At 40.2% G+C, this 20,135-nt stretch overlaps 1 protein-coding gene across 1 annotated transcript in view; it reads right to left on the bottom strand.

Moving 5' to 3' along the window:
• LOC103272984 (ral GTPase-activating protein subunit alpha-2-like) overlaps positions 1–18,650 on the bottom strand; it is a gene marked incomplete at its 5' end in the record, with an annotated part of 72,562 nt that extends 53,912 nt beyond the window's left edge. The window contains 5 exons of the mRNA XM_008070454.2: positions 1,687–1,784; positions 3,825–3,962; positions 11,268–11,408; positions 14,767–14,931; positions 18,413–18,650. Coding sequence (XP_008068645.2) covers positions 1,687–1,784; positions 3,825–3,962; positions 11,268–11,408; positions 14,767–14,931; positions 18,413–18,650 — 780 coding nt within the window. The remainder of the gene's footprint in view (positions 1–1,686; positions 1,785–3,824; positions 3,963–11,267; positions 11,409–14,766; positions 14,932–18,412) is intronic.
• Positions 18,651–20,135: the final 1,485 nt, after the last annotated feature.

Here is a 20,135-nt window from a genome sequence, read left to right as displayed (position 1 = left end):
CGGCCACCGCAGCCTTGACCTGCTGGGCTCCGGCGATTCTTCTGCCTCAGCCTTCCAAGTGGCTGGAATTACAGGCATGTGCTACCATGCCCGGCTGATTTTTTGATTTACTGTAGAGATGGGATCTCACTACCCAGGCAGGTCTCGAATCCGCGGGCTCAGGCAATCCACTCACTAAACACGTAGATACTGAAGCACATACAAGAAAGTACACAGCTGCAGTTTTTATAAAAACAAAAGACTGGAAACAACCTAAATGTCCATCAACAAGAAAATGGAAAAATTAACTGTGATATATTCAAGGCAGAATATTATGCATTTGAGGAAACTAATGAACTAATGCTGCTTGCCACAAATGAGGATAAATCTTAGAAATCCATAACTTAGCAAACAAAGCGATAATGCCACCACACAAATTTCATTTTAAAACATTATTAGAAAGTTGAAAGATTTTAAAAAAACGAAAGACTATCTTGTTTGAAGAATCATACATAAAGAGCAAAACTACAGAGCAAAACAAGGGTGTAAGAAACACAAAGCTACGGTATGGCCCCTCTCTGAGGGGAGGCTGTGGGAGTAGCAGGGAAACAAGGAAGGAACGGGAAGCCAAAAAGCACTGCAGTTTCAAAGCCAGATGGGGGGGTGGAGGTGGGGGTGGTTTATTTCATTGCTGAAAAACAGAATTTGTGACCATCAGCTGGTACTTGCCCTTTTTAAAAATAAAGAAATCTAACCTGGGTTCACTTCAGTGGGAAGACAGGGAGAGGCCTCCCTTTTTATTTGCACCTTTCTCTGATGTTTGAGGTTTCTTTGAATATAAATAATGAATAAATAGGAATCATATGCATAAATAAGTTATGGGCTATGCTTTAATTTTCTTCTGTATACCTTATATTTATTTTTTAAAAAAAACAATAAATGCCATTTTGCTTTTTTGTTAAAGAAATCCAACGATTTTTGTGATCACTCACTGATCTAGTAACTTGTGTCAGATGGAGGCTGTCTCGCCTGACAAATATCAGGAATGGAGACCAAGAAATGTAAGGTTAACAGGCAAGGGTACCTGCTCACAAATACACTGTGCTGCATATGCCAGTGGGAAATTCCAGCTTTATGGTGATTTTTTTTCTATTTTTGTAACGTGACAGTAATTTTACATAGAAAGCAGGCAAAATATTAAAAGATCTCAATGTCATTTGGGCCTCTAAACTGTCAAAAAAAATTTAAGTATCACTGCCACCACTAAATTTATTTGTTGAACAATAATGTATATTGTTTGTGTGTGTGTGTGTGTGTGTGTGTGTGTGTGTGTGTGTGTGTGTGTGCGTGTGTATGTGTGTGCGCGTTTGTGTTTGGTTTTTTGCTTTGTTGCCCAGACTGGAATGCAGTGGTGCAATCATAGCTCACTGCAACCTTCAACTCCTGGGTTCAAGCAAACTTCCTCCCTCAGCCTCCTGAGACACTGGGACTATAAGCACGCACCACCATAGCTGGCTAATGTTTTTATTTTTATTTTGTAGAGACAGGGTCTCACTGTGTTGTCCAGGCTGATCTTCAAATCCTGGCCAGAGATTATCCTCCTGCCTCAGCTTCCCAAAGTGCTGGGGCTACAGGCATGAACCACCACACCCAACCTATATGCATTTACTTTTAATGGCAAACTAGCATGGTTTGAAAGTAGCTTACTGTTATTCCTTCATGTTCTATCTTCACTTGTCCTTTATTCTCTTGAGTAGGCTTGGGCTCTGAAGAACTCAAATTCTGTGCATTTTCTACCTTTTGACCTAGAGATTGAAAAATAAAAAATTGATAGAAGGAAAGTTTAAGATAGTAAAACTGGAAAATGATTTCGTATATTCAATTGGGATATCCTGAGATATATAAAAGCAGGACCTATGGGCCTGGAAAACTGGTAGCCTATGGATTAAGTCCTCTGGCCCACAGATGCTCTGAAGAGAGCAGACTCAGCACTGCTCACTGTGACCAAGAGGTTCACCCAGTGCATTATGTCAGCAGAGGAAAGAGGGCCCTGTGGAAGACGTTGTTAGAGAAAAGGTACCTGGGTTGGCCAGGTGAGCCAACAGGAAGGAGATCGTAATGAGCTCAGTCATGCTTGGGAATAAAGACTACGAGAGTACAGTTTCAGTAATGGAAAAGAGAATAGTGCCACAAAGCCCACAGACATTAAACATGATCATGAGAAGATTTTATGAATAATCTGGGGCCAAAACATCTGAGAGAAAAAGCAAATTCAACAAGTTTCTGAAAAACATTATTTATCAAAATCAAAACAAGAAGAGAAAAATCCAAATAGCCTTAGTTATTCTTTACATTTTATTTTAAATTGTTTAAAATTGCAAATAAATATTGCGTTAGCTTATTGTGCATAACATGTTGTTTTGCAATATTTAAAGTTTGTGGAATGGCTAAATCAAGCTAATTAACATGCACTATCTCATATACCTATCATTTTTCATGGTGAGGACACTTAAAATCTATCTCTAAGACTAAATTTTCAAGAAAACAGTACATTGTTATAAACTATAGTCACCACATTGTACAACAGTCTCATGAACTTATTTCTCCTCTCTAACTGAAATTCTGTTAAAATATGAATGATATTTTAAAACCTTTCTACAAGAAAACTTCAGGCAACTACAGCAGTTTCTACCAAATATTTGAGGATAAAAATAATAATCTCATGCAAAATATTTCAAAGAGTATAAAATCTTTTAAATATACTTTCTCTGAAGTTAATTTTTATTGTATTTTCTTATTTCAAGAGAATTTCTAAGAGGAAGAATATTCTCTACTCATTTTATGAGACTTGCATAACCTTGACATTAAGAGATATGAGATAATTTATTGATAAACAAAATTGGTTTTAATTTAATTAACACATGATAGTGAAACGGAATGATAAGCATGTTCACTGGTTCTAAACACACTTTAAACATGCACTTTCACTGAAGAATACATCATTCACTGTTTACAGGCTAGACCATCTGTCTCCTTGCTTTCTACACCCGGTTATTGCTGAAAGTTGTTGGAGAAACCACGTGGAAGAGTAGTATTAAACGTTATTATTTTTAACCTCAGCAGAGTCTGCAAGCTGCTAATAAACTCTCACAAGTCTGATCAGCTTTCCATGCTAATTTTCAATATTAACAACTCTTCTCACAGCCCTTCCCCCACACCCCACCTCTCCTGCCTCCCTGCCTTCTGCCTAAGATGATGCTCTTCCTGACCTTGGCTTGTAAGTTCTCTGCCTCCTTCCTATTCCAGCCACCTCTTGGACATCTTTCTAGTCATCTTAGATGTCTTTCTAGTCCACACTACAAGCGCGCGCGCGTGCGCACACACACACACACACACACACACACACACACACACACACACACACACGGGGGGGGTGCCAAAAAAATATACATGTTTTATGTGTGATGTTATCTATGTATTACTTTTCAAAGTTGAACTGAATTATGGTAGCAATGTGTAGTATGACATTAAAGCGTGAAAGATGGCATTAATCAAATGAATGCCAGTGTCACTGTGTGACAGGCAGGTATGTATTGAATATTCCAATTTTAATTGTGTATACATTTTTGGCACCCTCTGTATATAATTTAGATATAAATAGCAAATAACAGAAAAATAAATAGTAAAAATATTTCATTGCCAGAAATCACATCCTTGCAAACTAAAAAGTAAAATCTCTTGAAATAAATACATTTAAAATAAACACAGAAAGCAATACTACACATGGCTTTCATTCCCTAGTCGGAGCCTGTAGTTCTGTGTGCGTAACCGAAGCCCTCACGTACCCTGAGGAGCTTCTGAGCACAGTGGCTCAGTGAGGTCGGATGAGCTGCTGCTCCGAAAGACTTGCTGCTGCTGTCCCACCGCCAGGTGGCCCAGCCCCGCTCCAGCCACACTCTCTGCCTGTGGATACTCCTCTGCTTCTGCAAGCATCAACACAAAGCACATAAGGTTGCAGTTCAAGTTTGAAAATACTTTTACCATTTAAAACAACTGCTTTAAAAAATAAAGTTCAAATAAATTTTTCACAAAAATTTTACAGTAAGCTAAGCACCATCAAGTCTCCTATACGTGCTAAAACTAACATTCCACTCCAAGAATACACTTTCCTCTTAAGCTCTACAGAACTTTTGATTTTCAATCAAAGTGAAGGGAAAAAAAGTCATGAAAATGGTTATGTGCCATAAAAGTCACTTGGAATTTCAGGGGCAGGCATGCCAAGGGAAGAGAGGCTTAGGAGAGGTACAGAATGGGTAGTTTACACCTTAAGGGACTCGAGAGTGTCTCTGTCTCTCTCTCTCTCTCTCTCTCTCACACACACACACACACGCGCGGAAGATGAAAGGAAATATACTGTATTATTTCTATTATTCATTTTTACCAGATAAATGTCCAACTGTCCAAAATAATATGATATAATTATGTGATGACTTACATCACCAAATGCAATGCTGAATTACTTACTAATGTACAAAAATGATCCCCTGGTTGTTTTAGAAAATCAATACCTTTGTAATAGGTTCTGACCACTGAAAAATCTGTAAGTATTACTACAAACTATATTCCCCTAAAGAATGAGTTCCCTCTTCATTTTTTTCTACACTGCATGGTTCATTTGAATCTCTGAAGACTGCCCAAGGCCCTGGAATAATCACCTACCCCTCTCGCTAGCCACAGTGCTGGGCTGCATCCTCTTTGCCTAGGTTACTACACAACCTCCTCTCTGCGCCCCTTCCTGCTACCTATTATTTATTCTCTACATGGCCCCTCTAGAATAAAGGTGACTGTGCCACTACTCGTTAAAGCCTTGCAAGGCCCTCCACCATCAGAAGGCCAAGTCCATGCTCCAGGGTACACAAAGGGATCACACACCTCACCGGACATACTGATCCCCCTGTGAGGAGCACTTGCTCACTGCGGCCTCTAGCAATACCAACCCATGCAGCACCTCCTGCTCACTCCCGATGCCAACCTCACACCCACCTCCCCACCCCTCCTCTCCATGCTGCCCTGAGCATGCCCCCCATAGGACTTGCAAGGAAACCCCACTGCTGTGCCCTCACTAGACTCCACAGGCCCCGACGAAGTTGTAAGATTTCACATCCATATAACTAGAACATCATATTTTCCAAACAACTTAATCAGCTAATGTTTTGCTACCACTAAGAAGAAGCTGATCAAAATTCAGCCTGCATTACTCTACCTGACCATGTCACCCCAGTTTGTCACCTGAAACAGACACCTTCTCTACAACCCTTTAATCTAAGCCATAAGCCAAAGTGATGGCTCACCCTAACCAAGAAGTTGTACACAGGAAGATTATCAATTTAATATACAGGATTTCAACAAAGGGCTGCTGCGTGATCTTTTTCCATGCAAATGAAAATGTCACTTCATAGTGCACCAATACAGTAATGTAACTGATACAGTAATGCAACTTCAAAACTATGAAATGTATGTGATCCTTCACATATAATTCAAAGTACTGGACCATAGTCTAAACTTGGATGCTGATGGATACCTAAGTTTGGAGTACAAGCAAAGACAGGCTACACAGCAGGACAGACAGACCCAGCAAAGCCCCAAATTTCCCAAGTGTCTTTGCCTCTCTCTTCTCTTGAATAGCCAAGAACTGCCCATTCTTCTACAGGGAAACACAAGGTAGAGGCACACTTTTTTTTATCTACCTACATAACCCAGAGCAAGACTACGCCCTTTCCATAGATCTATTTCTAGTCTCTCCAGCCTTCAGCAAAAGAAGCCAGGTCACACCATTAAGCCAGCCCTTCCGGCTGTCTTTTCTCATTGTTTATTCTAATTATACAAGATGCTGAAACCTTCTGGGAAGAGTTTACATTTATTAATGAACCCACTTGTTAACCCAATATCAGTAGAGGGAGCCCAAGAGCTTCCTAAAGTTCTAAAAAATAATTGGCATATGCCAGTTTTTATTGAAACTAGGAAGAGTGGGTTTTGTTCTCTTAACCTGATGCCAAAAACGAATGGATGTTGGTTTCTGGGCCATGAGCAGAAGCAAGTAAGAGTGGAGCCAGCACTGGCAGCATCTTCCTAAAGATAAAGAGCACTGCCATCTGGTGGGATGCGAGGCAGCCACTGTACCACGGCTTCCAAGTTGGAGGGTCCCCACTGGTCCTCAGCACAGCAGACGGAGCAGAGCCTGCCACCACCAGCTGGTCGGGCTCCCAACATGCTGGCCTAATGCAGCTTTTAAGGCTTTGTTTTTATAAAACTGTCAGGAGGGACTTCTCAGATGGATAAAGTCCAGACTGTGGAAATAACCACCAGTGGCAGGGGTGGGAGCACGGTGGCTGGAGTGAGAAGGAAGCAGAGGCACAACGCCAGTGTGTTGTGTTGGAGGGGCCTTGGGCTACTCTTGCTGTTGACTGTCACGTGAGACAATGTGAAAAAAACTTTTCCATTCTCCTTATCCCATAACTTAAACACAATTTCCTGATTTGTAAGTGTATATTTCTCGGTCTTTTCTCATACTTTGTACTAAGTATATACTCAATACATGTTTTGTATAAATAGACAAATGAATGACAGTATTTTCTTGATACCTTTTCCCCATTTTAATGGTTCTTGGGCTCCCTCTGCTGGCATTTCATGTGTGAAGAACGAGCAATTGACATTAAAGCTGCCTGGTTCTGTGGTGGCAGCTGCTTTTTCCTAACAAATGAAAGTGATTTTGACACTGATATGCATATATCAAGATACAGGATTATCTCATATTTAAAAGAGAAAAATAACAATCTAAGTTATATTAAAATCACACTGTAAATCCTAGGAGATCTAATACATCCTCTGTTTTGAATGTCATACAATTTCAGTTTGAATCACTTCAAAGAGCTAAATTCTATTTCAGATTAACTAGATCATTTACTCTCCAAAGTCTAGCTCATCCCAATAGCCCAAATTTTAAAACATGAACTTTCTCATATCTTGATTGTATGAATTGCACGATAGATACCATTACTAAACCATTGCTTTCTAAAGCCCCATTCAAATCACCAGAAAAATGATCAAATAAAGCTTATTTAATTTCATTTTTCCCCACTGAGAAAAGAGTCTGCCTGATTAAATTAAATTAAGTGTATAGGCTGTTCAGTAACTTCTATTTTTTTTTTCCAGACGTCTATTTTTCAAAGCAATTTTATTCATTCTTTAAGGCTTCCTTAACCAATCTTAATAAGTGAAAAGAGGCTCATTCTTCAATAACCAAAATTCCGGGTTCTATCTGCCCCTTGAACAAGGTTGCATAAGCAAAATAAATCATGTAATTTCCTAATTTTCCAATTCATCCACTTGATCCTATAAGAAGCATGGGAGGCCAGGCACGGTGGCTCAAGCCTGTGATTCCAGCACTTTGGGAAGTCAAGGCGAGAGGACTACCTGAGATCAGGGATTTGAGACCGGCCTGGGCAACTTGGTGAGACCTTGTCTCTACAATAAATAAAAAAATAAGCCAGGGACGGTAGTGCATACCTGTGGTTGTAGTTACTTGGAAGGCTGAGGCGGAAGGTTTACCTGAGCCCCACTCCAGCTTGGGTGACAGAGTGAGACTCCAACACACACACACACACACACACACACACACACACACACACACACACACACACACAAAAGAGCATGGGAAATACATATCACTCAGCATCTTGGGGCTGCCCACAAGGCCAAGTTTCCAAAGGTAAATCAGTCCAGGGACCAAGGAGCACTTCCTGGAAGCCCATAGACCAGATGCAGAAGCAGCTACATGAGGCTTCCCATTAGGTTCCAACATGTCTTTTTAGAATAAGGGGACACCACTGATCCTTTAATTACTACTATTACAATATTCCTAAAATAAAAATAAAATCTACCATTTGTATGGCCTGTAAGTGCTTACAGACTGATAAATGTCCCAACATAAAAGGCAGTTAAAATTGAAAAACAGCTGGAAAAAACTGTTCCCACAAAGGGAAAAAGGGAAATCACCAAAAGTGCCAGCCCCACCTACTTGTTTCTTTATGTAGCTATTATATTAATGAAAATAGGTGGCTGTTTCAAAATACAAACAACCCACCCAAAATTCTGCTGCTGCCAAATAGAGCCCAAAATTATCAGAATAAGATACAACAGCGGCCAAAGTAGTAAATCAGTACTGTTTAGCTTATTAAAACAATTTTGGTAGGGTGACTAGTTACAAAGATTAGAAACAAAAACAAGAAATGTTAACTTAAATGAAAACAAAATTAGCAATCATTGATATAGTAAAGAACTTGTGGCCACAAAGTAAAATTAAAAGTGTCATATCTAGCAAGAGGTTAGCAGGATACGTCTACACTCTAGGATTTAAACTGGGGCAGAGATTCAATACCCTACTCTGCAAGCCAGTGGAGAATGTACAATCTAAGATGGGGACTGATATCCTTTGCCCTGGGTCAGTCTCTTGGTGGGACAGTCACAAAGGACAATGGCATCATTTTAAGTAGTAAAGACCAAATGGCTGAGCCAAATGGTGGCTCAGCCTGTAACCCCGCACTTCGGGAGGCTGAGGTGAGTGGACTGCCTGAGCCCACGGGTTGGAGACCCGCCTGAGCAACTTGGCAAGACCTCATCTCTACAATAAAATCAAAAAATTAGCCAGGTGTGGTAGCGCACGCCTGTAGTTCCAGCTACTTGGAAGGCTGAGGGGGAAGGATCTCCAGAGCCCAGCAGGTCGAGGCTGTGGTGGCCGAGAGCGGCCACGGCACTCCAGTCAGGGTGACAGAGTGAGACTCCAACTGAAAAAAAAAGACCAAATGGCATCAGACTAAGAAAGGGCTTGCTACCATCACTGTCAGATGGAACAGAGAATAGCAGATTATTCTCAGAGTCACTATGCCCCTAAGACCCTGCACACTTTATGCTATAAAACCAGGAACAAGGATAGCAAAGACAGGAAAACAGAAACCCAGCCTAGCCTGCTTCATCTCATGCCGTCTCAGAGTTTCCCAGTCTTAGCACTCCTGGTGTTTGGGTCCAGACAATTCCAGGTTGTGGGGACTGTCCTGGGCACTGCAGGACAGAGGCACCCTGGCTTCCACTCATCAGAAGCCAGTAGCACCAGCCCACTTGTGACAATAAAAAATGCCTCCAGACATGATGGAAATTGTCTCCAGGCGAGAACTGCTGCTCTAAATTAAATTCAACTTCTGCTAGATCTGTGTACACATATACAGGAACCCAGAGTCTTAGTAAAATAAAACTTAACACTAAATGAGAACAAGTTTCCAAAATGAGATTACTGATAGGAAGAGACTTCTTGCAAGAACATATTCTGGAAAACTAGTAAGAAAATTTAAGTGAAATCACATGAGAAAAAAAATGGACTTTGAAATCCACAGTGATGAAAAAAGTCCTTTAGAATGTCTGTCAACCAAACAGGAAGCTAAACTATTTTAAGTACTTTACTAATCATCTCTAAGTAATAACTTTTTTTCTCTTGAAAACCAATAATCAAGCAGTTACAACTCATCAGTAATTTAACTAACTAGTGACTATTTTTCCATGTACCAGTCTTATACTCTTTTCTTTTAGGATTTATTAGAGAAAAAGAGTTTTCTAAGAAACATTATAGTTCTTAGTCTCAGTAAAACTAGTTTTCCTTTCATATTCTGTAAATTAAATATGATATTTTACATACCCATTAGAGGACTTAAGCTTTAATTTTGCTTTGCTAGACCAAAATATAACATATTTACAGAAAACCACAATTAGGTAATATTCAATGTCTAAAAAATACTAATCTACAATGTCAAATTTCTGAAAATAAAAAGAACCACAAAAATACTTCTCTCTTTAGTAAAAAAAAGATTCAGATCACCAGGTGTGGTGACTTCTGCTTATACTCCTAGCACTTTGGGAGGTGGAGGCAAGAGGATTGCCTGAGTCCAAGGGTTTCAGACCAGCCTGGGCAATTTGGCAAGAAAGATTCATATCTTCTTATAATCACTGAAAAATAACTAGACCTAGACATAATTATTCACTTTGTAGAGCAAAGCCAGGGGTTTGAGACCAGCCTGGGCAACTTGGCGAGACCTCATCTCTACAATAAAATAAAAAATTAGCTGGGCATGGTGGCATTTGCCTGTAGCTCCAGCTACTTGAGAGGCTGAGGTAGACAGATCGTCTAAGCCCAGCAGGTCGAGCTGTGGTGGCCGTTAGCATGCCATTGCACTCCAGCCTGGGCAACAGAGTGAGACTCTGACTCAAAAATAAAAATAAAAATAAATGACTAGGTCAAAAATCCCCTTTGGTGCTATGACATCTTAATAAAAAATGCACTGAGTGTAAACCCCACATGGCTAAATTTAATTTTAACTGACTGAATTACAGGAACAATGTTTCTTTATTTTGGAAATTATTGCTTTTTGACTTTTTTAAAAAAACTCAAATCTCAATAGTCATTATGAATCTACATAACTCACCACTTCTTCCTATATGAAATGATTTATTAACTCCAAGGAAGCCTTGCCCACTTAATTCTTCTAGTTGGTTCATGTTTTGGAAGGCACAGCAAGCATTTTAACATTGACATGCTCAAAACATGTACAATTTCATGAAAATGTCCTTACTTTCTATGTGCACTCTATAGAAGATACACGAAGACTGGCATTACATTTCCCCCTATTAAAACTACAGGCTGGCTGGGCTTGGTGATTCAGTCTGTAATCCAAGCACTTCGGGAAGCCAAGGTGAGTGGATTGACTGAGCCCGTGGGTTAGAGACCAGCACAGGCAATTTGGCGAAACCTCGTCTCTACAATACATAAAAAATTAGCTGGGCACGGTAGTTCCGGTTACTTGGAAGGCTGAGGTGGAAGGATTGCTGGAGCCCAGCAGGTCGACACTGGGGTGACTGTGAGTGTGCCACTGCACTCCAGCCTGAGTGACAGAGTGACACTTCAACTCAAGGAAAAAAAAAAAAAGAAAACAAAAAAAAAATACAGGCTTAAAAATCCTCCCTCCTTAACTGTGAACACCAAGACCAGTGGACTTACAGAAATTTTCTTGATTATCTAATGGCTACTAAACCTCTAACTACATCAAAACAACCATTAAGGAGCTGAATACTAGGGTAATGGGCAGGCACATGTGATGTGGGCACATCAACAAAAGGAGCAAGGCCCAGAGGCAGGCAGGAGAAGCCCAGGGACACCCAGGGACAAGGAGACGGCGTTACAGTACCTGACAGCCTGAGAGAGCAAGAGGAGTAAGAGAGACCAGGTAAGAGAGCGCTCACGGTGTGGAGGAGGAGCGGGACGCTTTTAGTGGCAGGCAAAGCCTCGGGGAGGTGGACACAGTTGCTGATAGACTGGCTTCGCTTAGCTTCCAGGAGAGACAAAGTAATAAGCACGTCAGAAAAGCATCAGGACCTTTCACTTCTGTTCATTATTCTTTTTCTGGGCTCACTTTAAACATTTAAAGGAGGTCATTTTAAACTTTAAAGGAAGTCAACACAAGCATAGTATTTAACTGCAGTCTCTAAATACAGCCAACTTTCAGTTAGTCATTCTAATGACATAGGAGAATGGGCAAGGCACAAATAATCCATTTTGTTTTGAAATGCTTTAAGTGTTTAGCCTTTCCTTTTTTCTGCTGTGTTGATATCAGATTCACGTTTGGGTTGTTTATTCAGGCAGACATTATAATCGATTTTCCCTTCCTAAAGGACACATACAAAAAAGTCCATGATGAGAAAAGAACACCTGACCTAAGATAAAATTCTTCTCTAAGTAATAAGTAATTCAGAAATTGATTTGCTGAGAGCTGACTGTATTCAACAGCAAATAATTTAGTAAACTAAATATCCTCAAAACCCAAGAGCACATATAAGTCAAGTCGAACATTAAAGGATTTGATACTTAAATGAAGAAAACATAAAATATCCATGAAACCATCCTTTTACATCACATTTTATGCTTTTTAAATCCATACTTCCTTAGTGTCAACCTTATGATGATTCTAAGTTTTCTAGACACTTCTAGTCAAGGGAACATTGGAGAAAATAGATGGCACGGGAGGAAAACTTGCCTCATATATGTAAACCACAATCGATAAAATCAGTTTTATCCTAAAACACAAATATGAAGGTTAACTTGCTGCTTTAATATTTTTATGTGACTTTAGTTAATGTTAATGACATAGAACTACAAATGATGGGGACACATTTGGAAAAAGTGAAACAAACTCCTCACTGCCCTTCCCCTATCCTTTGCCTGTCAGAATTTTCACTAGAAGGATAATCTGAAGTATAATTCATGTATGTATAAGGCAACATGTAAATAAAAGCAACTTCCATATAAACATCAAGCTGGCTGACTTCAAATTTCCTAAAGGACCTGCTCATTTTGCAATATGTCAGAAATTTTTCATTTGAGGGTTTAGATCAATGACTGTGCATTCTTCCAAAATTGATCACTAGATATTTTAGAAATAATGTTTTGTGGAAATTAAGACTTGCTTGGATCATACTCTCATTTTAGACATCCGAACTCTTACCATCACTCATACTCAAGAACACTTTTCCTTTCTAATTCTTTAAGGCTCTCCTCACCAGAATTTTTGAGTCATAAACTAGTACAGTCTCTGTTAAACTAATTGTCATTTCTCTACTCCACAACTGTTTGTTTTATATTTCCTTCATGCCACCATCAGTGATAACTTCTTTACCTAAGTGAAACCTATGGGGGAAATCATTATTTAACCTCAAATTATTCTGTTAATAGGATTAGGGGGAGAAATTACTTTTAAGCGATTTTCCATAATAAATATCTTATTGCTAAAAGCAGCAAAAACAAACTTTATGAGGGTTACTCTCTCATAAAATGGTAGCCTCTACATAAACCAAACACTACCATGAAAATATTCTGGGCTTTTTTAAAAAAGAAAAGGTAAATTATTATACAACATAAAAATAATCCAACAAGTAAAACCTCTAGTATTTAATCTATATAGATGAATTTATAAAATGGCATGGTAAAATAAAATCTTCAAAGACCACTGTTTTTACAGATAACAGAAAAGATTTGTAACATTTTCTAATTTTTTAAATTGTAAAATAAAATAGGAAATATATATGTGTATCTATACACATATATATAATACATAAAGATAACAGATCTGTTCAACTCAATAGCACTCATCTTTATCTTTTAAAGGTTATGATTCCAAATGTTTTCTAAATTCAATTAATCCTCCAAAGGTCAGACATTTTGTTTTTAAATACATACTCCACAAACACCTTTATGTGATTGTTGAAAAGTACTTGCTTTTGCAATGTCATGGCTTCTCAGACACCTGAGAGTACTGACACAACTAACCTCACTGACATAACTGCACTGAGATTATTTTCTAAAACATACTGGTATCTTTACCATATTGCTATTTTAAAACATTTGCTAAAAACTAAGATGCAATCTCTTCTATGGCTATGGTTTGGCCAAGTTGTGGCATATGGAACATGCAATGTACAATAATTTTCTCCTCATTAAAATATGAGAATAAAATTTAAAAAGTATCTTGAATTACCACTTTGGTTGTAATTGTGATTCAAAGATTGTTAGGGACAGCAGGAAGTCTGGGCAGCTCAGGCAGGATGCCATCTTTGTCACAAGCTTCTGTTCTGATCCCTTTCTTTTAAGGATATAGTGATACAAGAAAAAGAGTTTTTAGGAGTTAGAAAGAAAAAGGAAATCAGTAAGTGAGTATCCTCAAACGTTGCTTGATAATCAGGAATTGGGTCCCTCCTCAGGGAGAGAATGAAGGAAAGAAGCAGAAGTAGAATAGGAGGTGAGGTAAGTAAGGTGATTACCAGCAAATGCTACACCAAAAAAGCATGAGACAGTGGGAGAGATTTTCACTGAAACCCCCACAGAACTCTAAACCATCTATATTAAGCCTTACTAAGCACTGTACAGTAAGCTTTCATGTTAAGCTTTAATGAATCTTTGTTTTATGCTCAGAGGATCTTGTGACTTTCTGTAGTCAACATGCTAAATAGAACAACTGCAATGGTAGTATTGATGAGAAAAACAATAGGAAACTGAGCTAAAGTTGTTTTAAACCTAAGTTAAGTCTCAAAGTCACTGGGGAGAAGTGGGCTTTATTTATTCTTATTAAATACTGGATTCAAGCTTCCTTTTTAAAGAGTTCTCTTTTTGTTTTAAGAGTAAAATGTAGCAAAGCAGTCTGATGAACTGGGGGTTCTTGTTAACTGAAATGGTCTGCAAACACAACATCTACAGGCATGAAAAGCTCGTTTTTCCACAGAAGATAAAAAATGAAAATGTCTCTCTCTGTCCTGAAAACTAAGTGCATCATTCTCTTTTTCTTTGCCACACTCTTAAGACAAACATTACTTAACAACAACAATAATGCAACGGTGTATTTATTAAGAATATTTTCTTTGAGCTTCAAACAAAATCTTTATATTTGCTCTATTTTGCACAAACATCTCACTTGATATTCATATCTAAGTCTTTTTTTACAAAATGGAGGATTTAGAAAGAAATATCGAAAACTGTGACTTGAAAAGTAACCAGAAAAGTTAAAAGATATAGAAACATTTTTATTTAATAAAAGGACCAATGTTTAAATTCTGAGTAGAAGTTGAAACCATGTTAGTCCTACAAATCCATTTTAGACAACAACCAGACTTCTGAGAAATACTGAAATCAATGTTTACCGGTTGCTTTCTGGCGAACAATATTCCTTGCCTTCTCGACTCCTGGAGCCCCTGAGGTGGTGGCACTCCTAAACCGCATTGGCTCAGTCACATCTGGGTGACTCCGCCAGCTGAGAGAGAAGGACCGCCCCACGGTGGTTCCTTTCTGGGAATCCAGAACACAGCCTGATAAAGAGGAAGAAAAACCATCAGAAGGCTGGATTTGTTACTACTGATCTCGTAGCCTGTGCCACCCAGTAAATGGCACATATCAGTTACACAAAATGGCAGATGCCCTTGTCGCAAATCAGGGACCACTTCCTAATGCTGCAATGCAATAAGTTACTCAGATGTCACTAATCTAAAGGTCCTGTTGCCAAAGTGTATTCAAGAATCTGCAATAGCCTCATAAAAATTGGCATATATTCAGTACCCACCCCAACAGACAAAAGAGAATATTAATAAACCTTTCTCAATACAAGAACAATGTCAAATGGAGTTAGGCTACTGTTCCCAGGACATTCCAAAAGCCACTACTGATAAACCAAAAACTCAGAGATCTTGATGTTAGAAGAATACTGTGTCCTACTATGTCCTCTACAAACCAACCCCCCGACAAACTCCCAGAGAAATCAGTGCTAGTGAACTCCAGTGCAGTTAGCGCTATGAACAATACCAAATCCATCTTAGGAAAGATCCAAGATGATAAAGCACTGCAGTCTGAGGTTCGGCTAATCTTCTCTGCTCTGCTATTGCTCTGGTCTATTACCTCAGTGACAGGTCAGGGATCCAAAAGAGACAGAGGAGAGAGAGTGAAAGATGGAGAGATCTCTGCACAGGCATGACGTGGCTGGGGCTACCAACTGTGGCTCATTTTCAAGCCTGGGTTCCTCTGCCTGTGTTTTTTGTTTCTACTACTCCAGGGCTCAAAGGCAAGTGTTTCTGTAATGAATATTTAAATCCTAAAATAAATATTATAAATCAGAAATATTTGTCATGGGCATTAATTAAATCATTTGTTCTGCACCATTCTGAAAATAATGCTTTTGAAGGTGCCTGTCTTCCTGAGACAAGTCTCTCTTCATATGAATCTGTTTGCACAGTGGAAGGGAGAGAATTTTGCAGAACGGGGTGTGTGTCTGTGTGTGTGTGTGTGTACATGCACACATGTGTGTGGATGAAAACAGATTTCAGGAAGAAAAGCATATATTAAGTTTGAGAAAGTAATTCCTTATCTCCAGCTCTTCACCTGAAAGGCACCCTTAGTGGGCAGATTCTCTTCTGGGATGGGAGCCACTGTCTTAGGGAGCCAACTTCCTAACTGGTAGCATGTGGATTCTCTCAGGTCCTGGGTTTACACAGAGGCCTTCAGAGCCATTAAAGAGGTTGAGACAGAGGCCAACGGCCCAGGCTCTTGACTTCCTGCCCCTACTTCAGCCCCAAATCTCCCACCTAATATATCATTTTTAGAAAGGGCCTCTCTACAGCTTTCACTGGGGAGAAAGGGGATCTGCTGCTAAAAATATGTTAGCAAATCACTGCTGTAAACAGTCTACATTGAAATTGGGATCTGATTCTACTGACACACCACGTACTTAAACTAGTTCGTTTTGATTTACTCGCTTGTTTGTATTAATTGGTATTGGGTAAGCCATTCTTAGACTGCAATGAAGACAGAAGAATCAGTTATAGTAATTCCATGTCTACATGGTTAATAATCATGGATCACACCTAATCCTAATAATAACTGGATCACACTTTCCTGCATCTCTGGTTGCTTCTTCCCACACTGACACTAGGCTTCATCATGTGACTCATCTTGGTAGCAAAATTGAACAAGCAGAAACTTGACATATACTTGAAAATCTGGGCCTGTCCCCTTGCTGCTCCTGGAACTCCAAGTCAGTATGTGAACAGGCCTGAGCTCACCTATGGCTGATGAAACACATGGCCCAGTCACACCCATTGCCCTGGCTCACAGCCAGCTCCCCTCCAGAAATAAAGCTAACCATTTCACAGGCTGACTGGAAACACTGAAAGAAGTCTAGCAAAGACCAGCAGGAAAACTGACCAGTTGAGTCCAACCCCAACTGCCAAACTGGTGTGTGTGTGTGTGTGTGTGTGTGTGTGTGTGTGTGTACACGTGCATATGCGAGTGTGGATTACAAAAATTTCAGGAGGAAGGGAATATGCTTAGTTTGAGAAAGTAAGTCCTTAACTCCAGCTCTTCTCCAGCTTATTTCCCTGAAAGGTGAAATTGAGGTAATTTGTCAAATCACTGATACAGCCTATAATAAGGCTATTATTAAAGTGCAGTCTACTACAACAAGAAATGGGCACCCCTTCTGAGGTTTTGGAGGAAAAATTCTTCCCAGGTCTCAGGACCAAGAAAAGCTATGCACCACCTAAGACAATGGGTGGTTTTGACCTCAGGTACCCTGTGATTCTCTGACACAACCTTGTGAAGAACCAAGTCAATCCATTGTCTGACTTTCCCATCTCCCCAGCAAGCACGGGAGCTCCAAGACACACACCTTGGCATCAGAACCACAGCTGCCGCTCCCCACACCACTCATTCTGCCCACTTCCTTTTGTATGCTATGCTTTCACGGAGCTGCCGCAAATCTTTACAGAATAAGTTGGAGAACAAACGAATCAGGACCACGTCATGATCCTTAGGAACAGTAAGGAAAGCAAGAGGAGGCCAGATTGTTGTTCCCAATAGAACCCACCACTGATATTTTCTATTTTGAAAACATCATTTTCATTTGAGACTCTTGGTCTCAAAACAATTTTTAACTAGAAACAAACAAAGCCAAGATGACTCCCATCTGAAGCATTCAAAATGTTCCCATGTTTCCTGAGGGGGGCCAAGAGTACGGCTTAATAGTGAGGCATTGTGAGTTGGACTTGTCTGGCATGTCTTAGCCATATGATCTTGAATGAGTCAACACTAAAGTCTCCACACTTCAGTTTCTTTGTCTGTGACATGGGGGTAATAATAGTGTCTATTTCATCCGGTTAACATGAGAGTAAAGAGAGACAGTATGTACACAGTTCTGGCCATTACTGCCATTGTTATTTATCACTACTAGTAATGCATTCCTTTCATCTTCTTCTACAGCCTCTTCAGAAATTCATCATCCTCATTAAGGGAACAGAGTGATATGAGACACAATCTAATGCCACAATTAAAAAGACACTATCAGCCAGGCGCAGTGGCTCACACTTGTAATCCCAGTACTTTGGGAGGTGGAGGTAAGAGGATTGCCTGAACCCAGGGGTTTGAGACCAGCCTGGACAACTTGGCAAGACCTAGTCTCTACAATAAATGAAAAAATTAGCTGGGTATGGTGGCACACACCTATAGTTCCAGCTACTTGGAAGGCTGTGGCAGAAGAACTGCCTGAGCCCAGCAAGTCAAGACTATGATAGCTGTGATTGTGCCATTGCACTCTAGCCTGGGTAACAGAGTAAGACCCCAACTCAAAACAATAACAAGAACAAGACCAAGAAGAGGAGGAAGAAGAAGACGCTGATGATGACTACACTGTCTGTGTGGCTGCTTCAGTTCATTATAAAATTTCATGCATTAATTGTTTACATATATAAACACACACCCCTCCCCATCCCAGATATCTGGTTTCATCCTGGAAGAGGGAAATACCTTTGCCTCGTTGCTTCTTTTCCTTCTGTTCACTCAGTTTATCCAGAGGTAGGTTTGTCATCTCAACTCCATACACAGTCCTCGCAAGCACAGCTGTCAGGGAGTCCATGATGTTGGCCCACTCATTTATGAGCTCCTCCCACTCCGTGAGGGAAGACAGCACACCAAGAAAGTCATCCCAGAGCTCTCGAGAAATGTACACACAGAGGTTTGCTCGGATCCAAGCCACGATGAGCGTCTATAACAACCAACCAACAAGAGAACCTGATCACCTTCATTTGGAAGCATAATTTTTAACAAACTATTTCAAATTACTATTAATAAAGTAGTTTTTAAAAAGTACAATTGGGTGTTATTTTTCTTTTAGTTTATCAAAATTCATTTGACCAATTGTGATCATTTGTGCTACGGGGAGACTAGGTATCATTATGAACCAAGTTACTGATTCCATGTTACTCTGGTGTCTGAGGCTGTTCCTGGCTGTAACTAGGGAGAGGACAGAGCCCTCTGGACAATAGCCATTCTGCCTCCTGAGACAGCTCCCTTCCTTCTCTCCATAGTGGCCACTGACCACCTCCTCCTCTACATGAAAACTTCCAACTCACCAGTTCCTCTCTGGTTTTTAGCAGACTTCACAGGAAACAGAACCCATTAAATGAGTCTCCCCCCAACCTCTGCCCACAGACCCACGCTCTTGCCTACATTCACCCAGCTTGTCCTCCACCTTGGAGTGAGCTGTCCTTCAAGAGGGGCTCTGGCTCTTCCACACTTGTTCCCTCAGGCTCTGGTCCCCTTTGTGGGGTCTCTGTGTCCGTAAGCCCCACCTTTCCCTTATTCCCACCTACCTACTTCCCACCTTCCTCTCCTTCAGCATTTAAATATGCTCCAATTCTTCCTCATCTTAAAAACAAACAAAAAATACTTCCCTTAAGCCCAGATTTCCCCCTCAAGCTACAGCCCTTTCTCTCTCCCTTCACAGTTGAACTTCTTGAAAGACTGTTCCACACTCATTCCATGTACCCTTCCTCATCTTCCAGGTCACTGACTGCTCTGACGTTGTCCCTTCCAATGCCCCTCCACCCTCTGCCCAGGTCTTGGTGCCATTTCCATGGCTCAAGTTATCCTCCGGATGCTGCCAACTTCTGAATCTCCATGTCCAGCCCAGACCTCTCTGCTGCTGGTTTCCTGACCTCTCTCCCCGTGGGCTAGACAGCCCCGCCTGTACGTCCCATGGGTACCATAACACAGGCACCCATAACACAGCATAACAGTAAAATGAATTTGAACAGGGAACTGTTGCTTGTTTCTGTAACAGTCGTTTCACTTATCTGGGTCCCCCACTGGTCTCATGGTCCACAGCACTGGTCACATGGACACCCCACAAGACAATCATGCTTATGTGCTGGATATCTCCTTACCTTGAAATTGCCCCATTCCTTGCCTCTCTGTCAAAATACCCCACATCCTTTAAAATTCAAGTCAAAATTCATCTCCCTGGAAGAAGTTCTCAATACAGCCAGTCCGTCTCAAATGAGCCACAAATGCTTCCCCAAGCTAATGAAAAGGCATTCTTCTATCCAAAGTCTGTGTCACTCCCCCAGTCTGTCATCAAAGATGAATGCACTTGTTTTTTGTTTTTTGTTTTTTTAATAATTAATCAGTATTTTTATTATAGTTTTGTGGGGTACAGTTAAGGGTTAGGTGTACAATTACGTTTCATTCA

This window comes from Carlito syrichta, unplaced genomic scaffold (assembly GCF_000164805.1).
Source record: "Carlito syrichta isolate Samal-C Ts95f unplaced genomic scaffold, Tarsius_syrichta-2.0.1 Scaffold313430, whole genome shotgun sequence".
Classification (NCBI taxonomy): domain Eukaryota; kingdom Metazoa; phylum Chordata; class Mammalia; order Primates; family Tarsiidae; genus Carlito; species Carlito syrichta.
Note: the sequence above shows the minus strand (reverse complement) of the source record. Positions and strands in the feature narration are given on the sequence as shown.